The following is a 23,860-nucleotide window of genomic DNA, read 5'->3' on the forward strand; positions in this document are numbered from 1 at the left end:
CCAGGTGGAGTGTGAAAACTGGGTCCTACAAACTTTTAAGCTGAAATATTTAGGTGACTTTCCATCACTCTGAAAGATGAACTGTTCATCCATCCAACAAGTACTGATGGTTTACTCTGTACAAGGCACTGTCTTGGGTGCAGGAGGTACACGGTGACAGGGCCAATTGCGTCCCTACCTTCATGGAGCCTGCAGCCGAGTAGGGGCCAGAGAATCGGGGAACAGGGGTGGATAAAGGGACAGATGACAGAGCCAGGAAGTCTGACGCAAAACAGAAACGTCAATGTTTTGGACAATGAATCAGACCTTCAGACCATATGGTCACTCTTTTTGCTTGAAATATTGCTAACGCCACAGAACACACTTCCCTGAAGCAGGCATAAATGATGTTTTCGTTATCCAGCCTGTTCTCTGCCTCGGTAAGGCAGGTAATTTGCAGTGATTACAATCCACTACGTTCAATACTGCTCTGACCCAGACGAGTTTACTCCATCTAGATTGGGGCCACGTGTCAGGCAAAGTAACAAACTGTTCGAAAACAAGACACAGGAGGAATGGTTAAAATGATACGATTATTAAGCTGATAGAGGGATGTTGCTGCTGATTTAAATAATGGCCTTCAGAACTTCACATGGTAAATGACTCATGTGAGGTCATTTGAGTCCAAAAGTTTTTGATACAGTCAGATCCCGGAAAACAAAAAGGCAAAATCATCAGCATTATTACTAATATTATGTTGATGCTGCAGTAAAACAAACACACACACAGGGCTGGGAACACAAATGAGCCGAGAAGCCTAGATTCCAACTTCGTTTTTAGTTTCTAAAGTGTTTCCAAGTTAGATATTTCCAAGTTGGGACGTCAGGAAAAAGAAAACAAGGTCCCCAGAGGCCACATGCAGAGGAAGGGCTGTAGACACAGACTGACTAACATTCTGTTTCCTGCTTTTTATTTGATTTGATTCTTTGGAAAAAACAGATATAAGAATTGCTGATGCGCAGCCCAGCTCGGCTTTGAAAAGCGTCTGTACTTTCTGTTTGTGATGTTTGCTGCTGTACAGAGCACGAGAAACAGAACCTAGAGTTTGGTTTCCCAAGCTCCAGTCCCCGTCCCCCCCCGCCCCCCCCAATGAAAGCACTGTCCCTTGAGAGTCAGTTACTTATTTTCTACTATTTGCCAGACCCTGGGCAAGGCGACTCTGCAGAAGTTCCAGCAGGGTGAGGGGCTGGGGATCCAGCAGGGGCTCAGGGGGTCTCATGCTCACCCCCGGACCTGATCTGAGCTCTTTCATAGACCTTCTGAATGTTCTCCTTACAGACTTTTGCTTCTCTCTTCTTCCCATTCCTGTCAGTTCAGGTTTTGCGCGTGCACCCTAATAACCATATATTTCATTTTCCACCCATCCGGCCTCTTTGCTCCTCTCTGCTCTGTCCGGGGAGAACTCGTAAACGTCGTTGGTCACGAAACCACTCTCCACGCTCACCAGCGTCACGAACCCGCTTTCAGATGGGTTCACGGCCACGTTGTCATAGTCACAAGACACGGCGTCGGGAGTGGCCTCTCCCGAGCGCGCTCGGAATGAGATGTTCTTCAGGTCCGGCCGGGTCTCGGCTAGATCAGCGTCGCTCTGCTTTCGTATTACGTTGTAAACCTCCAGGTCCGGGCTGGTCCCGGGCTGAGGAGCGGGCCAGGTCGGACGCTGCTCCTTTGTGCTGGGGCCCGGCTGCCCCCGTTTCCTAGGAGGAAAGAGAACCAGGGCTGAGAATATCCCCGGGCCCCGGTCCAGGTAGGAGGACGTCATCCCTGGGCAGTCACTACGCTGCACTTCTCACCTGCCTCAACCTACAGGTCAGGGCTTCGGGTGGGGCGGGAGCAAAACAGGAAAATGTTATGTATCTGTGATTCACAGTTGCCAGAGCACAGAACGGAGGGAGTGATCCTGGGAGCCCCAGAGCCCCCAGAGGGTCCACGGGTAGAAATGCTGGGGGAAAATATCACATTTAAAAAAAATCCATCTCTAAGTGAAACTGAACCTGTCCTTCAATTCTGAATGTGGGCCATCAACGAGTAGAACTAGTAATATCTTTGACATGCTCACAACAGACATCATAGATATTTTCATATCACATCCCAGTTATTATTGAAGATGCCTTAAACTATTTTATGCCCATCTCTGCTTCAGTGTCATCATAATTATACTCACCACTAAATAAAGAAGCATTAATAAAGAGGCATGTGTATTACTGTTTCACACTCATTTTTGGAAAGATTTTGCTAAACTATATAGCAGCATTATTGCTTCCCTTGTAGTCCAGTGTAATTTATTTTATGCATTTAAAAATACTGCTCTGGAAAGGGATCTGTTGGCTTCACCAGATTGCTACAGGGGTCTGTGGCACAAAAACAGTTAAAACCCTGAGCTAGACTCCAGCTTCAAAGCCGCAGTTCCTAAATTGTGGTGATATGCTAAAAACATAAGGAAGGGAAATCAAGAACCAACCACAGAGTAAGCAGTTAGAAAATATATTTGCAGTTTTTTGAACTGAATTCTAGTTTTAGGTTAAAAGGAAGTAACTAATAAAAATGACCATAGGAAGAGATAACATTTTTGAGTGCTTACTATATACTCATTCTGCATATATTAACTGCTTTAATTCTTCTAATAATCCTGTAAGGAAGTTACTAAGTGAGGTAGGGTCTACATTGGAATCTTAATTGGTTTATCTTAAATTGGTCATCAAAGGGAGTCAAGTCTTAAACTGTACCTTTGCTTTCCTGTTGTAAGATGGCAATACCAGCCTTCTTCTTTGTAGACCATGATGATGGGGAATAAACAGGTATCTGAGAAGACCTCTGCATACCTCAAAAATGGTGGCACATGATCCACTAACAGAGGTGCTTTTAGGCTTTAGTGTAGCTATTTTGTAGCACTCTACGTTTGTGTATTTAATTAAAAGTCAATTAAAAGGATTTGGCTATTTCGTTTTGAATTAAGTGGTTTAGTTTCAGAGGTTTGCCAGGCTTTGGATAGTCATTTTCACATGGCTCACTATTCATGCCTTCACTCACCCAACACACATCTCTGGAGTGAGAGCATACATGCACGAGAGCACTTTGCTGAGTGATGAGTGGACACATGGGTGAATAACACAGTCTCACCCCTCAGGTCGTTTAAAATCTTCCACACACAGAAGTTAAAGAAGCTAAGGTCATTCTCTTAATCACAGCTGTGCACAACACTTAGTACTTCTGAGTGCCCTGAGCCCATCAGAAAAGTTACTCTCAAATCTGTAGAAGTGATTCTCTCGGAGCTGCCTTGGCTTTAATGAAGTCCAAACCTCAAAGAGTTCAGAAGACACAAAGGTTTACGAGACGAAGAGTTTACTTGCCTCCTTCTACAGATCCAAACCCAACATACACCTGATGTGACCACAAGGAGGAGGAGAAGGGGGATGCTGGGGACTAGGATGTAGGCAAGATTCAAGGCTGCTTCTGAAAAGAAAAGCGCATATTATCAGCATTAGTGATGTTTCTGCGTTCTTCAAAACAGGCTAAGAAAGCATAATCAATACAGAGTTACCCAGCTAGCAAAGTCTTCCGGTTTCAATAAATGAGGATTTTCTAACTGTCCTATCATCCGAAGTAACAGAATGGAAGTTTACGTTTTTGGGTCTCTTGTAAAATATAAGAAGGGTGCTTTGGTCAATTAAAATTTTTTTTCAGATGAAAGAGATTGTCTCTTTTCTTGTTCTCCCTCTTCGTTAACAAAGCAGAGGCTGCTTGGGGGTACTGATGTCTTTGACTCTAAGGACAGAAACAGTAGTTTCCAAGATGGGACCAGGGAGGGGGAGAGAAAAAGAAGCAAGCCAGACATCTTGGTGTTATTGCCAGGAATGAGAAGGTCACATGCAGCACATGAATCAGACTGTAGAGCCTTCCCAACTTTTCTGGCTAAGACAGCTGGATGCAGTCAGGTCCACGAGCAGTGACTGTGGACAGCACTTAGAGATTTGCCATCCTGACCTTTCCTAAGACTTAAGTCTTAGAACCAGAGAATTTTCCCTCAAGGGGTTTTGGGAGGAATCTAGGATTGGGGACCGACCCCTTTCCTGCTCCTACTGGGTAAGACTCCCAACCATCAAGAGGCTGTGGCTTTGTTTTTCTGTGAGGCTACAAACCTGACGACCACCCAAAACCTCAAAACAAAACCTACATTAAATACCACCATAATGACAATGAGACATAAAAATCCACCCACCTCTGAATAGCAGGCTGTATTTTTTATTTATTTTATTCTTCAAAAGAAATTTTAAAAATATTTATGTATTTATTTATTTGGCTGCCCTGGGTCTTCGTGGTGGCATGCGGCATCTCTTAGTTGCGGCATGTGGGGTCTAGTTCCCTGACCAGGGGTCGAACCCGGGTGCCCTGCATTGGGAGCACAGAATCTTAACCTCTGGACCACCAAGGAAGTCCCAGCGTCTTGTATTTTTTAAAAAGCGTTTTTACACATTACATCTGTGGTATAATAAAGAATTTGACTGGCCTTTGTCCCTGATACCTGGGAGGGAGGCTCTAAATCTTTGCAATTTTGGAGTAATAGGAGTAACTTCCTTATTCATGAGCCCTTTAGACCAGATCAGAGTTTTTGCTGACAGAGATGTCTCAGGATGGGGGCTGGTGGGGAGAGAGTGGGGCCTAGAGGATGGGTTCAGTTACATGGCCAATGATCAAGTCAATTGGCCATGTAATGAGACCTCAATAAAATCTCTGCACACCAAAGCTCAGTGGGGGGTGATTAGGCATCCTGATTCCACAGGGAGAGGACACAGAGAGTCCCCATTTGAGACCATCCCAGACCTCATTGTACGTATTTCTTCATTTGGCTTCATTTATATCCTTTTTTTTTTTGGTTAATATTTATGTATTTATTTGTTTATTGGCTGCGTTGGGTCTTCGTTGCTGTGCATGGGCTTTCTCTAGTTGCAGTGAGCCAAGGCTACTCTTTGTTGTGGTGCGCAGGCTTCTCATTGCAGTGGCTTCTCTTGTTGCGGAGCACGAGCTCTAGGCGTGTGGGCTTCAGTAGTTGTGGCACAGGGGCTCAATAGTTGTGGCTCATGGGCTTTAGAGCACAGGCTCAGTAGTTGTGGTGCACGGGCTTAGGTGCCCTGCGGCATGTGGGATTCTCATACCAGGGATCGAACTCGTGTCCCCTGCACTGGCAGGTGGATTCTTAACCACTGCTGCCACCAGGGAAACCCCTGATTTGTATCCTTTATAATAAAATGTAGTCATAGATATGCTGTTTTCCTGAGTTCTGTGAGTTGTTCTAGTGAATTATTGAATGTGATGGGGTCGTGGGCACTCCTTGCAATTGTAGCCAGTTGATTAGAAGTGCAGGTGGCCTGGGGACCCCTGAACTTGTGGCTGATATCTGAAGTGAGGGCAGTCTTGCTGGGGATTGAGCCCTTAACCTGCAGGGTCTGTGCTCACTTGGGGTGGTTAGTGTCACAAATGAATTGCAGTACTGCAATATTCTGTTTCATTTTATGGACACAGTAATGCTCTCAGGTAGGTGAGAAAAATGTTATTACTTCTATTATGCAAATAACTAAACTGAAAAATTAGTGGTTTTTTTAAAGTTGCCCAGTGACAAAAACTCAGATCTTTCTCTTTTTTTTATCTTAGCTGATATATAGTTGATGTATAACATTATGTTAGTTTCAGATGTATTCTATATTGATTTGACATTTGCATACATTATGAAATGATCACCGTGATTAGTCTAGTAACCAGCCCAGATCTTCCTCTTGAAACTCAAGGTGAGAGTTGAAGTTGAAAGTCCACTAGCACTCCAATTTATCACTCCATTTTCTTTTATCTTTTACGCCCATTTCCTCTATTTGTCTTGTAAAGAAATATTAATCATGGCCTGGGTCTTTCTGTTCTTATTTCTCTACATTCATTCTCCAGTCTACCCCCTCCCCCCACCTCCGCCCCTCCCCAACAACTTCTGGGAGTTTCTCAAGGCTCATCTGTCTTCATGCAGATTTTTTACTTCCTGTCTCTTTTAATTGCCCTGGTTGTCTTAGGATAGCTCCATTTGTGTATTTCACTGATGAAACCTAACATTTAATGCAGTTTTTACAAAGTCACAAGTACCCTGTCTGGTCCCATTTTTAAGCAGCTGTGGGAAAGAACAAAGTAGACTATGCGACCATGGGGAATTTGTGATTTTGTGATCAAGAGAGTCTTATTATCTGTTTTCCCTGGGAGAGTTCTGTACATACCTTCCCTTTCTTTTAGTGTTTCTGTGGCATCCTCTTTCTCTGTGTCTTCTGGAAGCATGGGCATTGCTGGCTCTGTTCCTTCCCCTGGAGAGAGACACATGGACTTGAGAACCTGGAGAAAGGCATCAAAATCCAGATACTCTCTGAGGTCCTACCAGCTGCAGGGTGGGATGCCACAAAGCACTAGCAATGTGACCAGTGCCTTTTGTAAACACAGGGAAGAAAAGAATTGAATTTGCTGACCTAGAGGTTTACTTGTCTTCATCCTTCTGGTGAGACTCTTGCTGCCAAGAATCATGTACAGACACAACCAGCAGGCAGCTGACGTCTGGGCCCGTAAAGTACTGAAGTGCCAAGGGCAAGGGCCAACGACTTACTTCTGGCCAAAGACTCCCTTCTGGGACCATAAATTATCAGTTTAACTCGCTTTTTGTCTGGTTAGATTGAATTATTTCTTTCATATTGTCAATAATGACAAGTAACGTCCCAAACTGAATTTGCAACTGTTACTTTTCAGATATTTGAGAGAAGGGCAACACTAGTGAGATGTCCCCTGTGGCATACACCTGTCCAAAGGGTCAGGGTTAACACCAGTGGTCTTTCTGTTGAATAATCTGGTCTAAAGAACATGTGGTTCTAAACCCATGAAAAGGTTCTAAACCTGTGAAACAGCCCAAATTAACTCAAATCGCAATTGGCAGTCTTACCTCCAGGCCTTGTAGAAGGAGCTGTTGGTTTTTCTGTAGCAGGAAGAAACAAGGAGGAGAGTAGTAAGTGAATTTTCATGCCATCTGAGTGAAACTGGCCAGAGCGTGGCAAACATTTATTCATTCATTCAGTTGTCCAACAAACTTCAGTGTTATCAGACACCAAAAACTGGGTTAGTAAGTCCAAGGAATCACTTCTGCACAAAGACTAGCCTTTCCCCAGCTTTACTTGGGCACTTTTTTCTTTTTTAAAAAAGTATTTTAAAACTTTTAAATATGAGAATTTCCAAAAATATACAAAAGTGGAAAGATTGGTATAATGAACCCCTATGTACCATCATGCAGCTTCAACTCTTATCAACAAATGGCTAATCTGGTTTCAACAATAACCGCCCCCCCCCCCCCCCCCCCCCCCGCCCCGGCTACACCCTGCATTGTTGGAAAGCAATCCAAGACGTTTTATCAGTTCTTCTTGGGGATGTTTTAGAGCAACAAACACTGATCTCCAAGCAGTGGGAGTGGCTTGGGACTAAGTAGACCACAGTCAGCCCCATAGCAGAGGCTGGTGATCTAGAACATGAGTCATTTAAAATATTTCTAAGAGCCTCAGGATAGTCAGGCTGCACAGACAACCTGCATCAATGTTTTTGCTTTTGGCTGAAAGTGTGTCAGCCTTTTGTACTGGTGGTGACTCTTATGCTGATCAGATGCTCTGGGATCAGAAAGTCAGGGTCCGTAAGGTCAAAATTTTAGAATTCACAGTCCTAAGGCCAGGATGTCAAAGCTAGTCTGAAATTTTATTCAGCAAGGAAACTTCTAATCGTGTGTGTGTGTGTGCCCGCAAAGGTGGTGCAAATCCATTTCTTTGTTAAAAATGTCTGCTCTGTGATAGAAACACCATCATGTTCTAAATGTTTTATAAAAACAAACACAATTTATCCTAACAGCCTTATGAGGTAAGAATTTGTACACAAGGAGACTCAGGTACAGGGAGATTAAACAACTTGCTCAAATCACACAGCTGTTAAGTAGCTGAACTGGGGGTTTGAATTTAAAAAATTCAAAAGAAAAATTAAACTCACAAGGAGACAAACTCTGTGCTAGGTGTTAGAGATACAATAGCAAATGAAAAATAGTCCCAGTCCTCTAAGGAACTTATATTCTACAGGATGGCAATAAAATATGGAAGTATAGGAGAATATGAATACATACTAATTTTGTGATATTATATTACACTACATCGTATATTCAGTGACATTACAGATGCAGTCATCTTCTTGTCCCTCCATAGTTCAATCCACTGGGCAAAACTGCAGTGAACATGGCAAATTAATGCAGCATTTCCATCAATTGCTGCAGTGGTCTGTGACACGCTGCCTCAGATGATTTGTCTCTGATTTCCACTGAAGGCGTCTGTGCCCTTAGCACACCCCAGGAGGCATCAAGTGTTCAGATCTGGCTCGCATGCCACCTACTCTACGTGGTCATGTTGTCAAATCTAGTTTTAGATGCTATCTTTCAACCTGTCCCTTGCCCTCTGGTATAATGGGATGTTGTGCCATCCTGTTGCAACTACTCGGTGACCTTCCCCTAGTCCAGTGAGAGCAGGGATTAATTGGTCAAACATGTGTATTTCCAGACCTCATGCCAACCACATAGGGAAGGGGACAAACTTGTAAACAGGCAGTTAAAGTACTGAGTGTGAGGTGTTATGACTTCATAGGAGGAATACTTCACCTAGTTTTGAGGGGCCGTGGATGCTTCCCAGAGGAAGTGATGTTTTTAAACTTATTTGGAAATAATGTCAGATTTATGAAAATTTGCAAGACTAGTGCAAAGACTCTCCATGTATCCTTCACCCAAATGTTATCATTTTATCACATTTCATTTATATAATTATTCTGTCTCTTTATATATATCTCTATATATTTATATCTATGTGTCTATATCTAAATCTAGGGACTTCCTGGGTGGCTCAGTGGTTAAGAGGAGATATGGATTTGATCTCTACTCCAGGAAGATCCCACATGCTGTGAAGCAATTAGGCCTGTGCACCACAGCTATTGAGCCTATGCTCTAGAGCCCATGAGCCACAACTATTGAGCCCATGTGCCACAACTACTGAAGCCGGTGTGCCTAGAGCCCATGCTCTGCAACAAAGGAAGCCACTGCGATAAGCAGCCTGTGCACCACAATGAAGAATAGCCCCTGCTTGCTGCAACTAGAGAAAGCCCGTGTGCAGCAATGAAGACACAATACAGCCAATAAATAAATAAATAAATAAATAAATAAATAAATTTATATAAAAAAATCTATACACACATATATTCACATACAGATACATGGGTAACTTTTTTCCTGAGAATAAGTTGCAGCCATAGTTACCCTTTACTCCCTAAGTACTTCAGTGTTTCTTTAAGATGGTGGGTGAGGCAATGGCCTAACATAGCCATAGTACAATTATCAAAACCAAGAAATCAACATTGATATGTACAGTACTATCCAATCTACAGATCTTATTCAAGTCCTGCAAGTTGTCCTAACAACGCCCTTTCTAGAAAACCACCACTATCACCGTCATCATTATCACCAAGGATCCAGTCCAACACCTATTGCACTTTGTTGTTAGGAGAGGAGGTGTCATTTAACCTGAACCTGAAGGCTGAGAGTGAGTTGACTGGGAAAGAGGAGAGGGTGTGCCAAGCACTGGAAACAGCAGTTAAGAGCTCTTGGGGAACTTCACAGAGGGCAGAGGGGGATGGGATGGGAGGAGGAAAAGGGTGGTGAGAACTGGGGCTGGAGACAGGCAAGGGTCTGATCAAGCCAGTCTTTTATGGCGTGCTGAGGTGTGTGAACTTTTCCTGAGGATGGGGGTCTATCTAAAGGCAATGTGTTAGTCTTTCTCCATGGGTCCACCTCTCTCTGCTGGATCTATTCTTGGTCCTTCTCTGTGTCCTAGGACGCTGACCTCTGTGGACTCTGTCTTGGGCCCGCCTTGTTCTTTGGCTCTTGATTGGGCTTAACCAACAGGAGGCAGAAGCAGATTAGCGGGTAGGAGAAGAGAGGGGTCCCGGTAATTTACCCAGACCCCTTCCCACGGCACTGTGCTTTGACGGTAGCTGTGTTCTCTGGCTATAGCTCCTGCCGGGTGGCTCTTCTCCCACGACGCCAAGCTTTCTCTGGAGTCCACCCCCCCACCCCCCACGCCGCCGCCTTGACGCCTAGGGGTAGTAACAGATTTCCGGTGTAGCTAATCCCTGGGCATTTCACCATCTCATGCTCTGTGCCCACACCTTACCAAATATCATTTCATTATAGTCTTCTCATTAAACCCTTTGAGCGTGCCATCTTTTTCCTGCCAGGACTCAGTCTAAAACAGGCGATACCAAATTAATAAAAATTATGATTAAAAAAAACTAACTAGTTTCAAAGTCCGAAAATAAAAGGCTATGAAAACAAATGTCAAAATCTCACATTTCAAAAAATACTTAAGAAGTACAACATTTTAAATCATGGAGATAATGGGTTATAATGAACAAAAGTGATGAATAACCAGTTTGTAACAAGTGCCTTTTTTACTTGCTCTAAGCCAGCCTCAGTCCTTGCAACCTCCCTGCCTGAGACAGTTCTGTATGGTGGGGAAGAATTCATCTGAAGGGGTGATGAGGGAAGAAAAACAACTTTAGCAGCAAAAGCATAGTCAAATTCAGACAATTTTAAAATGACAGGATAGTTTAGTTCCCAGCTAGATGTAACTAACAAGTCATTCTACTTCTGTCAGGAAAGGATGCAGAATTGGGGTCAAGCAGTTGGCTTCAGAGAGGTGAGAAGCTTCAGTAACAGATAAAGCATCACTTCATGTTTAGATCGAAGTCCATCATAATGGAGGAATTTGGGAAGCCCCAGCACAGTGAGACTACAAGCTTGTAGCCATTCAAAAGCCTTAACAGATTTAGAAGCAAATTCTGGGCTTTCCTGGTGGTCCAGTGGTTAAGAATCTGCCTGCCAATGCAGGGGACATGGGTTTGAGCCCTGGTCTGGGAAGATCCTCCTTGCCACAAAGCAACTAAACCTGTGTGCCACAACTACTCTGCCTGCACTCTAGAGCCCTCGAGCCACAACTACTGAGCCCATGTGCCACAACTACTGAAGCCTGTGAGCCTAGAGCCCATGATCAGCAACAAGAGAAACCACAGCAGTAAGAACCCCACGCACCACAACTACAGAAAGCCTGTGCGCAGCAACGAAGACCCCATGCAGCCAATAAATAAAAATAATAAATAAATTTTTTTTTAAAAGAAGCAAATGCCAGTGAAATTTGCAAGGCATATATATAGAGGGTGCCCTAGGGAGTTTGTCTGCTCATCAAAGTGACTGCTATCTGCCCACTGTCAATAAAATTGGTGTGTTTTTATCATCTACCTCCTCTGGTCATTATTCTGTTTCCTTAAAGCCCCAGAAAATAATGTCACATGGCTGGTAGAAGACCTGCAGGAACAATGGCCAGCTTCCTTTCATATTTCTTCTTTACAGTAAGTACCCTACATACGAATGAGTTCTGTTCCGAGAGCACATTTGTAAGTACAATTTGTTCATAAGTCTGACAAAGTTAGCCTAGGTACCCAAATAACACAATCGGCTATATAGTACTGTACTGTAATAGGTTTCTAATACTTTTCACACAAACAATACATAAAAAAACAAACACAAGAAATAAAGAAAACATTTAAAATCTTACAGTACAGTACCTTGAAAAGTACAGTAATACTAGCTACATCACCGCTGCTTTTATGCTTGCTTCAGGACATCCTGGTCTTGAAATAAAGATACGGTACTACTGTACTCTATACAATACTGTACAGTAAACTACACAAAAGCATAATCACTTGTAGAGCTTGCATGCACGGGACAATGTACACTAGGCATGTGAACTAACTTACGTGACTGGACATGCAAACGCACATTGTCATCTTTGAAAGTTCACAACTTGAAGGTTTGTATACAGGGAACTTACTGCATTCCAAGCTCCTACAACCTCATACGCGGAAAGAAAAAGAATTATAATTGTCCCCGTGGATGGCTTTTTGCTTGTTTTGAAGTTCTCATAATTCTTGCCTCATCATACATAAACTAGACCCTTTCATTTCTTCCTCCCTCCTCTTAGCCTCTAACAGCCCTCTCCTTTGCTAGAATTACTCCTCAGTGAGGAATCATCACTACATCTCCCTTCACAAGAATTCCCAGTGCTTCACACTGCTGGCATGTGCAACAAGCTTTCTCGGAGACCACGTGACAAATTCTTGGCACCAGCAGCTGTGTATGAAATGAGAGAGGAGGTTGAGAATTCGGCCACGTAACTGGGGAGAGGATTCATTACCATCGGCATATTTGCAGATGAAGTTGTTCTTCATGGTGCACCGGTCGTCGTTCCACTGGAACATGTAGGTACCCCCGATGCCGGCAGGTGCTGATGGCTGATGGTACATGACCACGCAGACCTCGCTGCCACACGAAGGCTCGTCCACATACCAGTTCCTGTAGGGAAGGGGTCAACGGTGGAGGCAACTGGAGAAGGCTCCCACAAGACTTGAAAGCCTCTGTTTTCCTATCAAGTTCCACTGAGCCAGGAATGTAAGAGACAGGGAGGAATTGAAGCGCTGCCAGTAAGGAGCGCATGCTTTCTAATACAGACATCACAACCCATCATCTCACATCTGCCACAGCCTCTTGGCAGGGAGGAATATATTACCATACGATGTCTGCAAAGTAATTATGAGAAAAAGCAGCCAGCAGGGCCAGCCCGGGTGACCTTATTTCTTTTTTGCTTTTGGCTGCCTGGGTTTTGTTTCTCTCTCTTTTTTTAGAAATCAGATGAACTGAGGGAGGCACAGCTTGTCTCATCCAGAGCTTGCCCTGCTTCCTTCTCCCTGTGCTTTTCAACAGCTATAGCTGCCTTCCTAGCTCTGGGTAGTAGATAGAAGATTCAAGCATCTGAGCAAGACTTTCCAAAATGTAGAGGCTTCAAAGCAGGAGTTGGGGTGCGGGCAAAAGCAGGAGGCCCATGTAGTCTTTTTCAGTTTTTAAGTTGTTTCTACTTCAGCAGGCTGATGAACCCTTCTATCAGCCTCTGCCATCTGATTTCTTGTCTTTGTCTCCCTGGCTCCTGGACAGGGTGCCCTAGCAGCCCCAGTGGTAACTGGAATTAACTGGTGCTGCCACCCAGTTGGATATGCGGGTGTTAGGTTAAAGCCCTGGACTCCATAGGTAGTTTAAATGCTGCGAGCACCCACCCCATGTGCTGACTCAGGGCTGGGCTTTGCAGTCCGCCTGGTCACTCACCTAAGCAGTTTCCCTCCGGGGCCCAGATCTGCCCTGCTGCTCAGACTATTTAGAGGAGCCCTGCTACTCCGCCGAGCTCTTGTCAGAGCCTCTCCTTAGGAGACAGCTAAGAGACAGCTCTCCTTGTAGCACCCCAATACAGCTCTGCTTGAGTCTTGTGCTTCAGTTCACCAAAAGGAAACTCCTCCGCTGAACCCACTGGGTTAAATTTGCCTGGACAATAGCTGAGCTTGCAATGCTGCTTGGACACCATCTGGAGAGCTCGGGATCCTGGCTGAGGCTGGGCTCTGCACCTCATTAGTCACCTCCAGGCAATTTTCCAACCCTGTGGGTGGACCTCCTGCTTGTCTGTTTTCTTCCCCACTGGCCCTATGGCTTTATGTTATTTTATTTCACAGATGATGGAATGGATGGACTATTGTGCCTGGCATCTAGTTTCTGGTCTTGAGCCAGCTTTCAGGCTTGGAACTCACTGCTAGAAGGAGGAAGGACCCTACAATATCACAGTAGGTACACATGGTAATTTCCTTTATTCTCCCAAAGGGACTTGTGGCCATTTACTCAAATAACCATACACTGGGGAAAGAGGAATACTCAAATGTTACAAAGACTGTGGGACACAGGGTGCAAGTTAACCCAAAGACTTGAAGTGTCAGTAAGGCTACCCATCTGAGTGGGAACATATTAAGGCCAAGTATTAAATGGAGTTCTGGCCAAGAAATGAAGTAGGAGATAGATGGGCCCCTGGGCCGGACTGCTGGTGTTTGTTAAGTGGAGTAAAATTGAAGCTTTGTTCTCACCCAGACACTCTAAGGACAAAGCTAGTGGCAGAAGCTGAGCTCTGTTGGAATAAAGAGATAAGATGGCCACTCCTGAGGTCAAGGAAAACTTCCCTGTCTGCACATGTTCAGGAAGCCTCCTTGGAGGTCAGAAAGGGAGGGGGCACCACCCCATAATAAGTGTGGACATGCACCCACAGTGCATGTGGTGGAATCCACCTTAGCAGAAAGTTGCGCACGCCTGTTGGGGAGGGTCCTAGGGCCGGTCAGGTGTGAAAAAAGATAATTGGCCCAAGGTAAACAAAGACCCAGAAGGACTGTCCTAAATAAGTGATTTAAATCACCTCCTCATTGGAGAGGACGCCCATACCCTTTCTCTCCAGGTGTGTATCTCTGTCTTGCTTCTGTCTTAAATAAACTGCTTCTCTGTGTGCTCTCCCACTTGTTATGCTGTGTCTCTAACAATAAACTTTGTATCTGTTTTTGTAGTTTTTGCCTCCTTGAGAAATGCATTTTTCAGTGGGGGAAAGAGCTGGGGGAACTTTGCTTCTAGCCTCTAGCTCCTGGTGGACTAGTGGCTAGGATTCCTGGTTTTCATCCAGTCTGCCCAGGTCCTATTCCCAGGCAGAGAACTAAGATCTCTCTTCAGGACTGCTCACTGCTGTCTCTCTGAGATCAGGACCACCTTACCGTGGGACCCATCCAATGGTCACTCCCCAGTCCTAAAGCATATAAATTGAAAACTTATGGGGTAAGGGCTATAATAGTGGAGAAGGTCAAGTGGAAGCCTCTGAAACTGCATTCTTCCCCCTCCTCTCCCAGATAGTAAGTAGAAAACAGTATCATATCCAGGCGAAGATGACAGAAAGTAGTGCCACCCTTAGAGACCTAGAGAATGCAAGGGTGGTATTCCCCATCATATCGCTATATAATTTACCAGTCTGGCTCCTGCAAAAACCAGGCAGATCCTGAAGGATGACACTGGAGTAGCACAAACTCAACCAAGTAGAAGCCTCACTTGCAGCCACTATGCCATATGTGTTATCTTTGGTTAACATGCCCTTGGAGACCTAATATGCAGATTTGGTGAGCACATTCTTTTCCATCTGTATCAGAAAGAGAATCAGAAAACAGTTTGGATTCATTTGGAATGGACATCAGTTCTTGCCTCAAGACTACTAATTTTCCTACCCTCTGTCATAATATGATGCTAAGAGAGACTGTCTGGATATCTTGCAGAAAATCACACTGGTCCACCATGTTGCTGACACCATGCTGATTGAACCAGATGAGCAAGGACTGGAGGCCTGAGTAAGACTCAAGTGCTCCAAAGATTGGAGATAAATGCTATGAAGTTTCAGGGGCCTGCTACTTCATGAAAAAGTGTAGGTGTCTAGCGGTCTAGGGAATGCCAGAACGCCCCTTTCAAATTAAAGGTCAAATTATTTCATCTCACAATAATTTGAAGCATCTTGCAATAATGTGAAGCAGGAAGCATAGCACGTGGTAGGTCTCTTTGGGCTCTAGAGGTGGCATGGTTCACACCTGGGAATACTGCTCTGGCCTATATACCAGTTGACATGAAAGATAGCTGTCTCTGAGTGGGGTCCAAAGCAAAAACGGACTCTGAAACAGTTCTAGGCTGTGATGTAAGCAGACGTCCCACGTGGGCCATGTGATCCATCAGACCCTATTATTAGTGGTGAGAAAAATAATGCCATATAGAATCTGTGTAAGCTCCAAAGACAGAATCACAATGCAAACCACTAAGATTCTATAGCAAGGCCATATCATCTATAGCTGAGGAAAAATATCACCTTTTGCAAAGAAACTCCTAGCTTGTTACTAGGCAAGGAGTATCAAGAGACCATGCAATCCAACCTGCTCAATGTAAGTGATATACTGTCAGACACACCTAGTCAAAAGATTAGGTAGGCCTGGAATCAACTCATTAGAAGATAGAAGAGGTATATTTAGGACGAAAGGGCACTGTATGAACAGGTAGAGCAGACTGCCATGACATCTACCACTGTTGTACCAGAGCCTGTCCCTCAGCTTACATAGCTGCATAAGGGAATACCTTATGACTAGTTGATAAAGGCAGCCTAAGCTTGGTTCGTGGATAGGCCAGCCAGGCATGGGGGTACAACTCCAAATGGGCTGCAGCTGCACTACAGCCCCACTCGGAGGTGGCTGTGAAACATCCTCCCAATGGCCAGAGCTTAGTTGATATACCTAGTTAACTACTTGGTATGGAAAGAGAAATTATTGGAGGTTAGATATATAAAAACTAGGGGTAAAGGCAAAGAGCTTGCCCAGTTGATCAGGAGTTTAAAAGGAGAAAGAGTGAAAGCCTAGGGACAAGGAGCTCTTGGATAGAGTGATGTGAATAGATATACAGGAGTAGGTATAAAGTATGAAAATCTATCGTGTGTTAAAGCCCACCCAGAAGCCTCTAGCATGGAAGAGGCACTAAACAACCAGGGAGACAAAACGACTCAGCCAGTTGATGTCAGCCAGCCTGTTACCAGCTGCCCCAGTGCTGGTGTAACAGACACATACTAGAGCAGCCATGGTGGAGGGATGGAGGCCACACATGGGCTCAGCAGTAGCTGTTCCCACTCACCAAGACTGATCTAGCTACTTCCCAACATCCAGCCTGCCAGGAACAGAGACAAGCCTAGCATTTGGTGGCAAGTTGACTACAGTGGACTCCTTCCATCCTGAAAGGGGCAATGATTCACGTTGATAGGAAGAGACACGCAATCTGGGTATGGGTTTGCCTTTCCTGCTTCAGGGCCTTAGCACCACTATCCAAATGCTTACAGGGTCTTTGATCTACCAGCACAGGATTCCAAATAGGATCTCATCAGACCAAAAAGCCTAGTTTATAGCAAAGGAGATGTGGGAGTAGGCAGGGGATTAACTAGTCGTATTACATATTTGGCCATCCTGAAGCTGACAGTCTGACAGAGTGATAGATGAACTTGTTGAAAACACAGGTGAAGCACTAGCTTAGAGACAATCCTTTGTGAGGATGGAGCATCATCCTCCAAGATGCAGTGCACATTTTGAATCACTGACCTTTGCGTCATCCTGTGTCATCCAAGAGTATTCTGGGGTCTGGGAGCCAGGGGTGGGAGGAAGAGTAGCCTTGCTTAGCATCACTGGTAGTACTCACTTGGGGAATTTGTGCTTCTTGTCTCTGCAATGTTGAGCTCTGTGGGTTTAGAGGTCCTGGTACCCAAAGTGGGGATCCTTCCACCAGAAGATATAGCAAGAGTGTTACTGAACTATGAGCAATGGCTGCCATTTGGTCACCCAGGGATCCTTATGTCCAGAGGCCGGAAGGCAAGAAGAGGAGTCATTATCTTTGCAGGAGGTACTGACCCTAATCAGGAGGCGAAGGTATCTCTGCTATTACAAGCAGGGAGATATATGTTCAGCATTTATCTAGGATACCTGTTGGTACTCACATGTTCAATTTTGATGGTAAATAGAAAAGTGAAATCCCTCCAGTCTGAGAAGTGCAAGTTGACTAGGGCCTCACACTCCTAAGGGATAAGGGTTTGGGTCCTGCCACAAGATAAGCAAGCCATCCAGGCTCCCCGAGCAGAGGGTGAGGGGAATCTAGACTGGATGGAGGACGAGGAGGGTCAATAAGTATCAGTTGTGGCCCTGGGACCAGCTGCAGTGGTGGGAAGTGTAGTTCCTCCTACTAACCTTTTTTTTTAGATATTTTTTTTTTGTCTGTGCGGACCATTTTAAAAGTCTTTATTGAATTTGTTATAATATTGCTTCTATTTTATATTTTCATGTTTTGGCCGCAAGGCATGTGAGATTCTAGCTCCCCCTCCAGGGATTGAACCCATACCCCCTGCACTGAAAGGTGAAGTCTTAACCACTGGACCACCAGGGAAGTCCCTAACTTTCCTTTTTAAAGTTCCTCCCAGGAAGAGAGGCCCATGTGTGTTTTGGAGGAGCTACTCCCAGAACTTAGATGAAGGCGTGGATCTGAATAGCATAACGGGTGAACTTCGATAGATGCCAACACGCTGTCTTAAATGCAAAAGCTAACACAGATATATTCTAATCTTCATTCTTTTAATTGAAAATGAATTTAAACTCTTTCCCCATATGATTATTTACCAGTTAGATGTTTTATTTTGTGAACTGTTTGCTCAGGTCTTTTGCCTCTTTATCTTTTGGGGGTTTAATTGACATATAAACTTTTAGTGCTTTGGGGTCTAATTGACATATAAACTCTTTATTGTAAAAAGATAGTAACTGTTAAATTTGTTACAGTGTTTTTCCAGTCTTACATCTGCCTTTTAATTTTGATATATTTTTTGACATTTTTCCATGTCACTGCTTTTCTGAGGGAGGGACGATGGCAATGCCATGGTGCTGGGGGTGAGTGTGTGAAGTGAGTCCAATGCTGTGGGTTTAGAAGCGCCCTACAAACTGCAGGCTTCCTTAAGGCCCCTGTTGGCCAATATAGAGAATTAGATCCTGGCTTAATTTCTGCCCAACATCATAATTTCCCGTGGTCTGGAGGCCTTCAATCTCTCACAGGGCCAGCAATCCCACTCTTGGGCATATATCCGGAGAAAACCATAATTCGAAAAGACACATGCACCCCAATGTTCACTGCAGCACTATTTACAATAGCTAAGACGTGGCAGCAACCTAAAAGATGTGGTACATTTATACAATGGAATGTTACTCAGCCATAAAAAAAGAACAAAATAATGCCATTTGCAGTAACATGGATGGACTTAGAGATGTCATACTGAGTGAAACAAGTCAGACAGAGAAAGACAAATATCATATGATATCATTTATATGTGCAATCAAAAAAAGGGTACAGATGAACTTATTTACAAAACAGAAGTAGAGTCAAAGATGTAGAAAACAAACTTATGGTTACCAGGGGGTAAGGGGGTGGGGGGAGGGATAAATTGGGAGATTGGGACGGACATATACACACTACTATATGTAAAATAGATAACCAATAAGGACTTACTGTATAGCCCAGGGAACTCTACTCAGTATTCTGTAATGACCTAGATGGGAAAAGAATCTACAATAGAGTGGATATATGTATATGTATAACTGATTCACTTTGCTGTACACCTGGAACTAACACAACATTGTAAATCAACTATACTTCAATTAAAAAAAAAATCCCAAAAACCTCTCACAGGGGTTCTAATCCAAAAGGCCAGGTAGCCCGAACTGCTGACTTTCAGCACTGTGTGCCACTGAAGAAGCAATGCTTCCTGGCCACCCTCCTGGACAGAGCTCCCTGGACATGAGCTGGGCCCACGTTAAGGCTGATTTACCACCTTCAGCACACTGCCTCGGTCAGTGGCTATGCCAGTACTGCCATCCCCTCGTGGATCTGCCCGGCTGGGCCTTTTCTTCCCCACTGGCTGGAACCGTGGGTCCAGCCTGCCTCTTTTGGGAGTTACATCCAGTGAGTTAGCTGCTGTGAGTTCCACACACTTACCTAAATGTTGCTGGGCTGCCATCGGTCCAGGCATAGAGGTCCTGGCAGGCTGTGCTATTGCTTTGTTTCTCTTCTCGCCTCCTGAGCCCAATCCAGAAATCACCATCAGAAGCCAGGAGGTTTTCAATGAACTTTTCTATCAGTCTCTGTTCATCTTCAGACTCGATGCTGACTAGCTGGCCCCCATCCCTCCAGCAGGCTGCTCTGGCTTCCTCAAAATTCAGTCTTCGAGAAGCATCATGGAAGTAGACGACTTTATAACAAGGCTTCTGTGTTCCTCCTCGGCAGACTGGCTGACCTAGAGAAAAAAAAAAGCCAACCTATTTTAGTGCCCCCAAAATATACCAGAGCAGGGATGCTTGGAGGCTTCTGAATGAAGTTGTCCTTCGGCAGGAATTCTGATTACTCATCAGTGGATTGTTTTAGTGTCATTTAGGCTCTCAGAGCAGATTTTAACACCCCTTCCAACATGGAGATGCAGTGATTTAGACTTCACTGCTTAAATTATGTAGGAGCTCCATGTTTTGTTTGCTCCGTTATAGATTATTGAAAAGCAGACATTTAAAATTAATCTTTAAGAGAGAGGTAGATGAAGATTTATGGTTTCACTTAATGGCACACAAATAACACTTGCATGCCATTAGGGAATCTCAGGAGATAGTGTGACTTAAAATGAGTTATCTCTGTTTGCGGGTTCCTTCAGGTAAGAGAGGCATTCTGAAGTCAGACGTGAACTCCTCTACCCTGGAACCCTCTGCTTATGTATCAACAGCAGGACTGAGAATTCACCCAGTCTATGATATAAGGAGAAGCTAAGAGCATCAGATCCATAGGGTTTTCTGCTACTGGTCTTGCGTAAAGACAACAGCTAAGGTTTAGTGAACTCTTACTGTGTATCACGTACTGTGCTAAGGGCTTTTACATTTACATACATACCTTATCTTATTGAACACTCCTACTAATCCTCAGTTGTAGATATTGTATATGTCCCATTTCACAGATGAGAAACTGAGGCCCAGAGAAATTAATTTGGCTAAGGTCGCATAAGCTATCAGTAGCAGGACTTGAGTCAGAACCCAGATCTAATTACAAAGTCACAGCCATAACCACTGAACCCTGCTCCCCACGCCACTGCAGGCTCAGGTTGCACTGAGAGTCCATGCAAATATGTCTCATCTGACCGACATCTGAAGGGCTGAAGACGATCAAGGACAAAGGATGGGATTCTACTGAGGATGGAAAACAAACCGTTCATCAGCACACACCACTCTAGCTTGTGTCTGGGTGCCTGAAGCCGTGCTGCACCCAAAACAGTAGCCTCACTGCTCCTTCGTTCAGTCAGTATGTTTTGTGTGTACACTCCATGCCTGGCGCTGTGCTAGGTACTGGGAATACAGAGACACATGCCACTTCCTAACCCACAGGAACACACAGGATGTTTCTGGATCCAGATGCACAGTGAAAACCAGATTTCAACAAGGGGAATCCTTTGCAATGGACAGCCCGTTTGTGGGCTGTGGGTGTGAATTGCTGCCACAGAGCGAGGAATAAAGGATTTTGGTTTGAGAACCTCTTTCCAGCTCTCATAGAATGTTCTCATTTTCCTAATTCGTTTTGCAGCTGTGCAGGGAGCCAGATAGCATTTGTCATTCCCCAAACTGTCCAGAACACAGGGCAAAAGTCCATGGGCAGTTGGTTGCATTTTCAGGGCTTAAATGGGAACAGAGCACATACAGAAAATCTAGAAAGCTCCTGTGAATTCTTATTTTCAGTTTCTTCTTTCATTGCTTTTGTAAAGAAATTCTCAACAAACAAGGTATACAAGTTTTACATCTTCTCCCTTTCTCTGTCATTTTCCTCCTATTGCTACATGGAGAAATGCTAACAGGGCCGCTCCATCAGCAAGTTAGGAGGCCTCAAAAGTGGGACATTCTCACTAAGGAGGTGTTCTGGAGGGACTGGGGACAACTGGCCAGGGAGGCTGTGGCTGGGATGCTGCCTAGGGAGAAGGCTGGGCCAGCTCAGCTTCTATGAGTCCTTAAAGGTGGCCCCAAATGAGGCAGTAGAAGAAAAACAAATCAGCCCCCGGAACCCCCAACCTGGAGTTGAATTTACTGTCCAATTTTCCATAGTTGGATTATCAAGGGAAAACATAACACCTTAAACGCGTTTCCTGCATGGCCCAGCCTGGCCACACATCCCAAGACAGCCAGTGAGTGCCAGAGCAAGCCAGAGCTGGAAGAAGGCCCAGGGCGCATCTGGTTCCTCTGCCTTCAGGAAGTGTCTCTCTCCTCTCATTTGCAGGAAGGGGAAGGGCGGGAGGGACTTGGGTACGCCACCACCGAGGATAGAGCCCGTGCAGCCACCACCCAAACAGCTGAATTCGGTTCCCGCTCCCTCCCCTCGCCCCCATTTTGCCGCCCTGCACCCCACCCCATCCTGAAACCAACTTCAGATTCTTTCAATCAGCTGCGGAAGCACAGATAACGGAGCGAAGGTTTTCATTCCCTTCCATCCCTCTTGGCCAATCTGTTGCTTGCGAAGGAAACCTGAGAGAGGGGAAGGACATTTCCGCAGCCTCCCGCCCCCCGCAATCGCCCCCGCCTCAACATGCAGAACAAATGGAAGAGGCAAGAAGCCAGAGCACTTGTACCTCCTCTGAGGTCCAAGTCCGAGGCTGCAGTGACACGACAGGAGGAAGGAAGCAGAGAGTCAGGCGGGGCTTGCGCCGCGCGCTAACTAGTCTTCCTTCACGATCTCTAAGCGCTCTTATTCCAGGCGCTGCATCCCGGCATCCTCCCCCTCCTCCTCCCCCCCGCCCGCCCCCATTAGAGATTAGGAGTAACGGGCTGGGTTCCCACGGCGCAGCCGATTCGGAGTCCCTACTGTACCCACCGTCTCCGGGGACAGGAGACCTCCTCGGTGGGCAGGACAAGCCCTACGTGGGGGCCCCGGGGACTATTGCGCCGCGCTCGATGGAGCGGACCGAGGGGGCGCCTACTGGGGCAGTTTGCTCACCGCCTCACCTAGCCTACGTCTGCCGGGATTCTGGCAACCCTGGGCGGGGAACCGACTTCGAGCTGTCCAGGACACGCAGGGAACCGGCGCTGGGCTCAGCCGCCGGGCGACTGCTCCTCTAGAAGCAGGGGGGCGCCGGAGGGCTACGTGCACCGGTGGGGTGGGAGTGCCACCCCTCCGCCCACTCCGCGGGGGGCCCGAGAAGAGTCACCGTGGCCCTGAAGACGGTCAGCCGCAGCTGGGGTGCAGCGGGTGTCGCAGCAGAGAGCGCCCGGAACCTGCCCCCGCCCCGGCGCGCGCACTCACCGCTTAGCAGGCGCCCCGTCGCGCCCCGGAGCCCCGCCAGCAGCCCCGCCAGCAGCGCGGCCTGCAGCGCCGCTCCCGGCTGCATGGCCAGGCTCGGGTGCGCCTTCGGACGCCGCGGCACTACGGCGGGGGAGCGGGAGGACCCGCAGCGGCGTGCTCCGCGGCTTCAACGGCTGGCGGCAGCAGCATCTCCCGAGAACCGACGGACCAGGCACCCGGAGGAGGCGGGGAGGGCGCGGAGCCAGCCCGTCGCCCCTCCGCCCCCTGGGACGTCACTGCGGGGAGGGCAGCCCAGCCGGCTGGCCCGCCCCCCCCCAGGGCCTCCTCCGACGCGCTCGGCGCCAGACACCCGGCCCGCCCGAGGGGAGCAAGCAGAGGAGGGGTGCCAGCTCGCCACCCCACCCCGAGCTTCCCAGGGAGATCCTGCGTCTGCCCACGGCGCGGGGACGAGGAGATCCTGATGCAGAAGGCACTGTGGCTGAAAACAGGACCGCATCTCGCTCCCACGCCTCAGGGGCACAGCCAATCTCCTAGCGTCCTAGGCTCCGCACTTGGGCCAACCGGAGAGGCGAACTCTGAGACCTGCTAGGGCTCGGTAGGCCGCTGTCCAGGCACTCAGGGTTACATCTGAGAAAGGAATGTGGATGCAGAGAAAAGATGCTCCAAGTAGACAGGGTGCCCATTAGCCAGGCAGGTTTTGGGACAGCGTGGATAGCGGCCAGAGGAGGCTGAGCTGGAGTTCTGGTCGAGAGGAGAGTGGACGTCCCAGAAGACAGACGGTGTCCTTGAGCCCAGCAAGGAAATCATAGTGCTTTTTGCAGAGCACATGAGTGTGGGTGATTGTTCAGCCTTGTGGTGGAAAGATGACCTTCTCCCTTTCTGCCCCAGGAAAGAGTGACCCCATTTCCT

General features: G+C 46.3%; 1 protein-coding gene across 2 annotated transcripts; it reads right to left on the reverse strand.

The window, feature by feature from the left end:
* Window positions 1-860: 860 nt before the first annotated feature.
* On the reverse strand, window positions 861-23,228 carry LAYN (layilin). Of its 2 annotated transcripts, XM_057749733.1 has the most exons (7): window positions 22,952-23,228; window positions 19,628-19,925; window positions 12,375-12,532; window positions 6,998-7,030; window positions 6,291-6,374; window positions 3,390-3,492; window positions 861-1,736 (listed from the first exon to the last, which is right to left on the reverse strand). In XM_057749733.1, the coding sequence occupies exons 1-7, from the start codon at window positions 23,034-23,036 to the stop codon at window positions 1,373-1,375; spliced, it is 1,125 nt and encodes a 374-aa protein (XP_057605716.1). In that variant the 5' UTR covers window positions 23,037-23,228; the 3' UTR covers window positions 861-1,372. The 2 variants fall into 2 exon arrangements, with proteins under 2 accessions (XP_057605716.1, XP_057605718.1); XM_057749735.1 differs by lacking the exons at window positions 12,375-12,532; window positions 22,952-23,228 and having other exon boundaries at window positions 19,628-19,853.
* Between the last annotated feature and the right edge of the window lie 632 nt (window positions 23,229-23,860).

The sequence above is a fragment of the Hippopotamus amphibius genome, chromosome 9 (assembly GCF_030028045.1).
Source record: "Hippopotamus amphibius kiboko isolate mHipAmp2 chromosome 9, mHipAmp2.hap2, whole genome shotgun sequence".
In the NCBI taxonomy this organism is placed as follows: domain Eukaryota; kingdom Metazoa; phylum Chordata; class Mammalia; order Artiodactyla; family Hippopotamidae; genus Hippopotamus; species Hippopotamus amphibius.

Bases quoted from the DNA above. Each gene is read 5' to 3' on its own strand.
- LAYN (XM_057749733.1), bottom strand. From the start codon at position 23,036: ATGCAGCCGGGAGCGGCGCTGCAGGCCGCGCTGCTGGCGGGGCTGCTG. The intron at 12,533-19,627 runs GTAAGTGTGTGG...CCTTCCCTACAG, and splicing joins GGCAGCCCAGCAACATTTAG to GAACTGGTATGTGGACGAGC. The intron at 7,031-12,374 runs GTAATGAATCCT...TTCCTGCTACAG, and splicing joins CATCTGCAAATATGCCGATG to AAAAACCAACAGCTCCTTCT.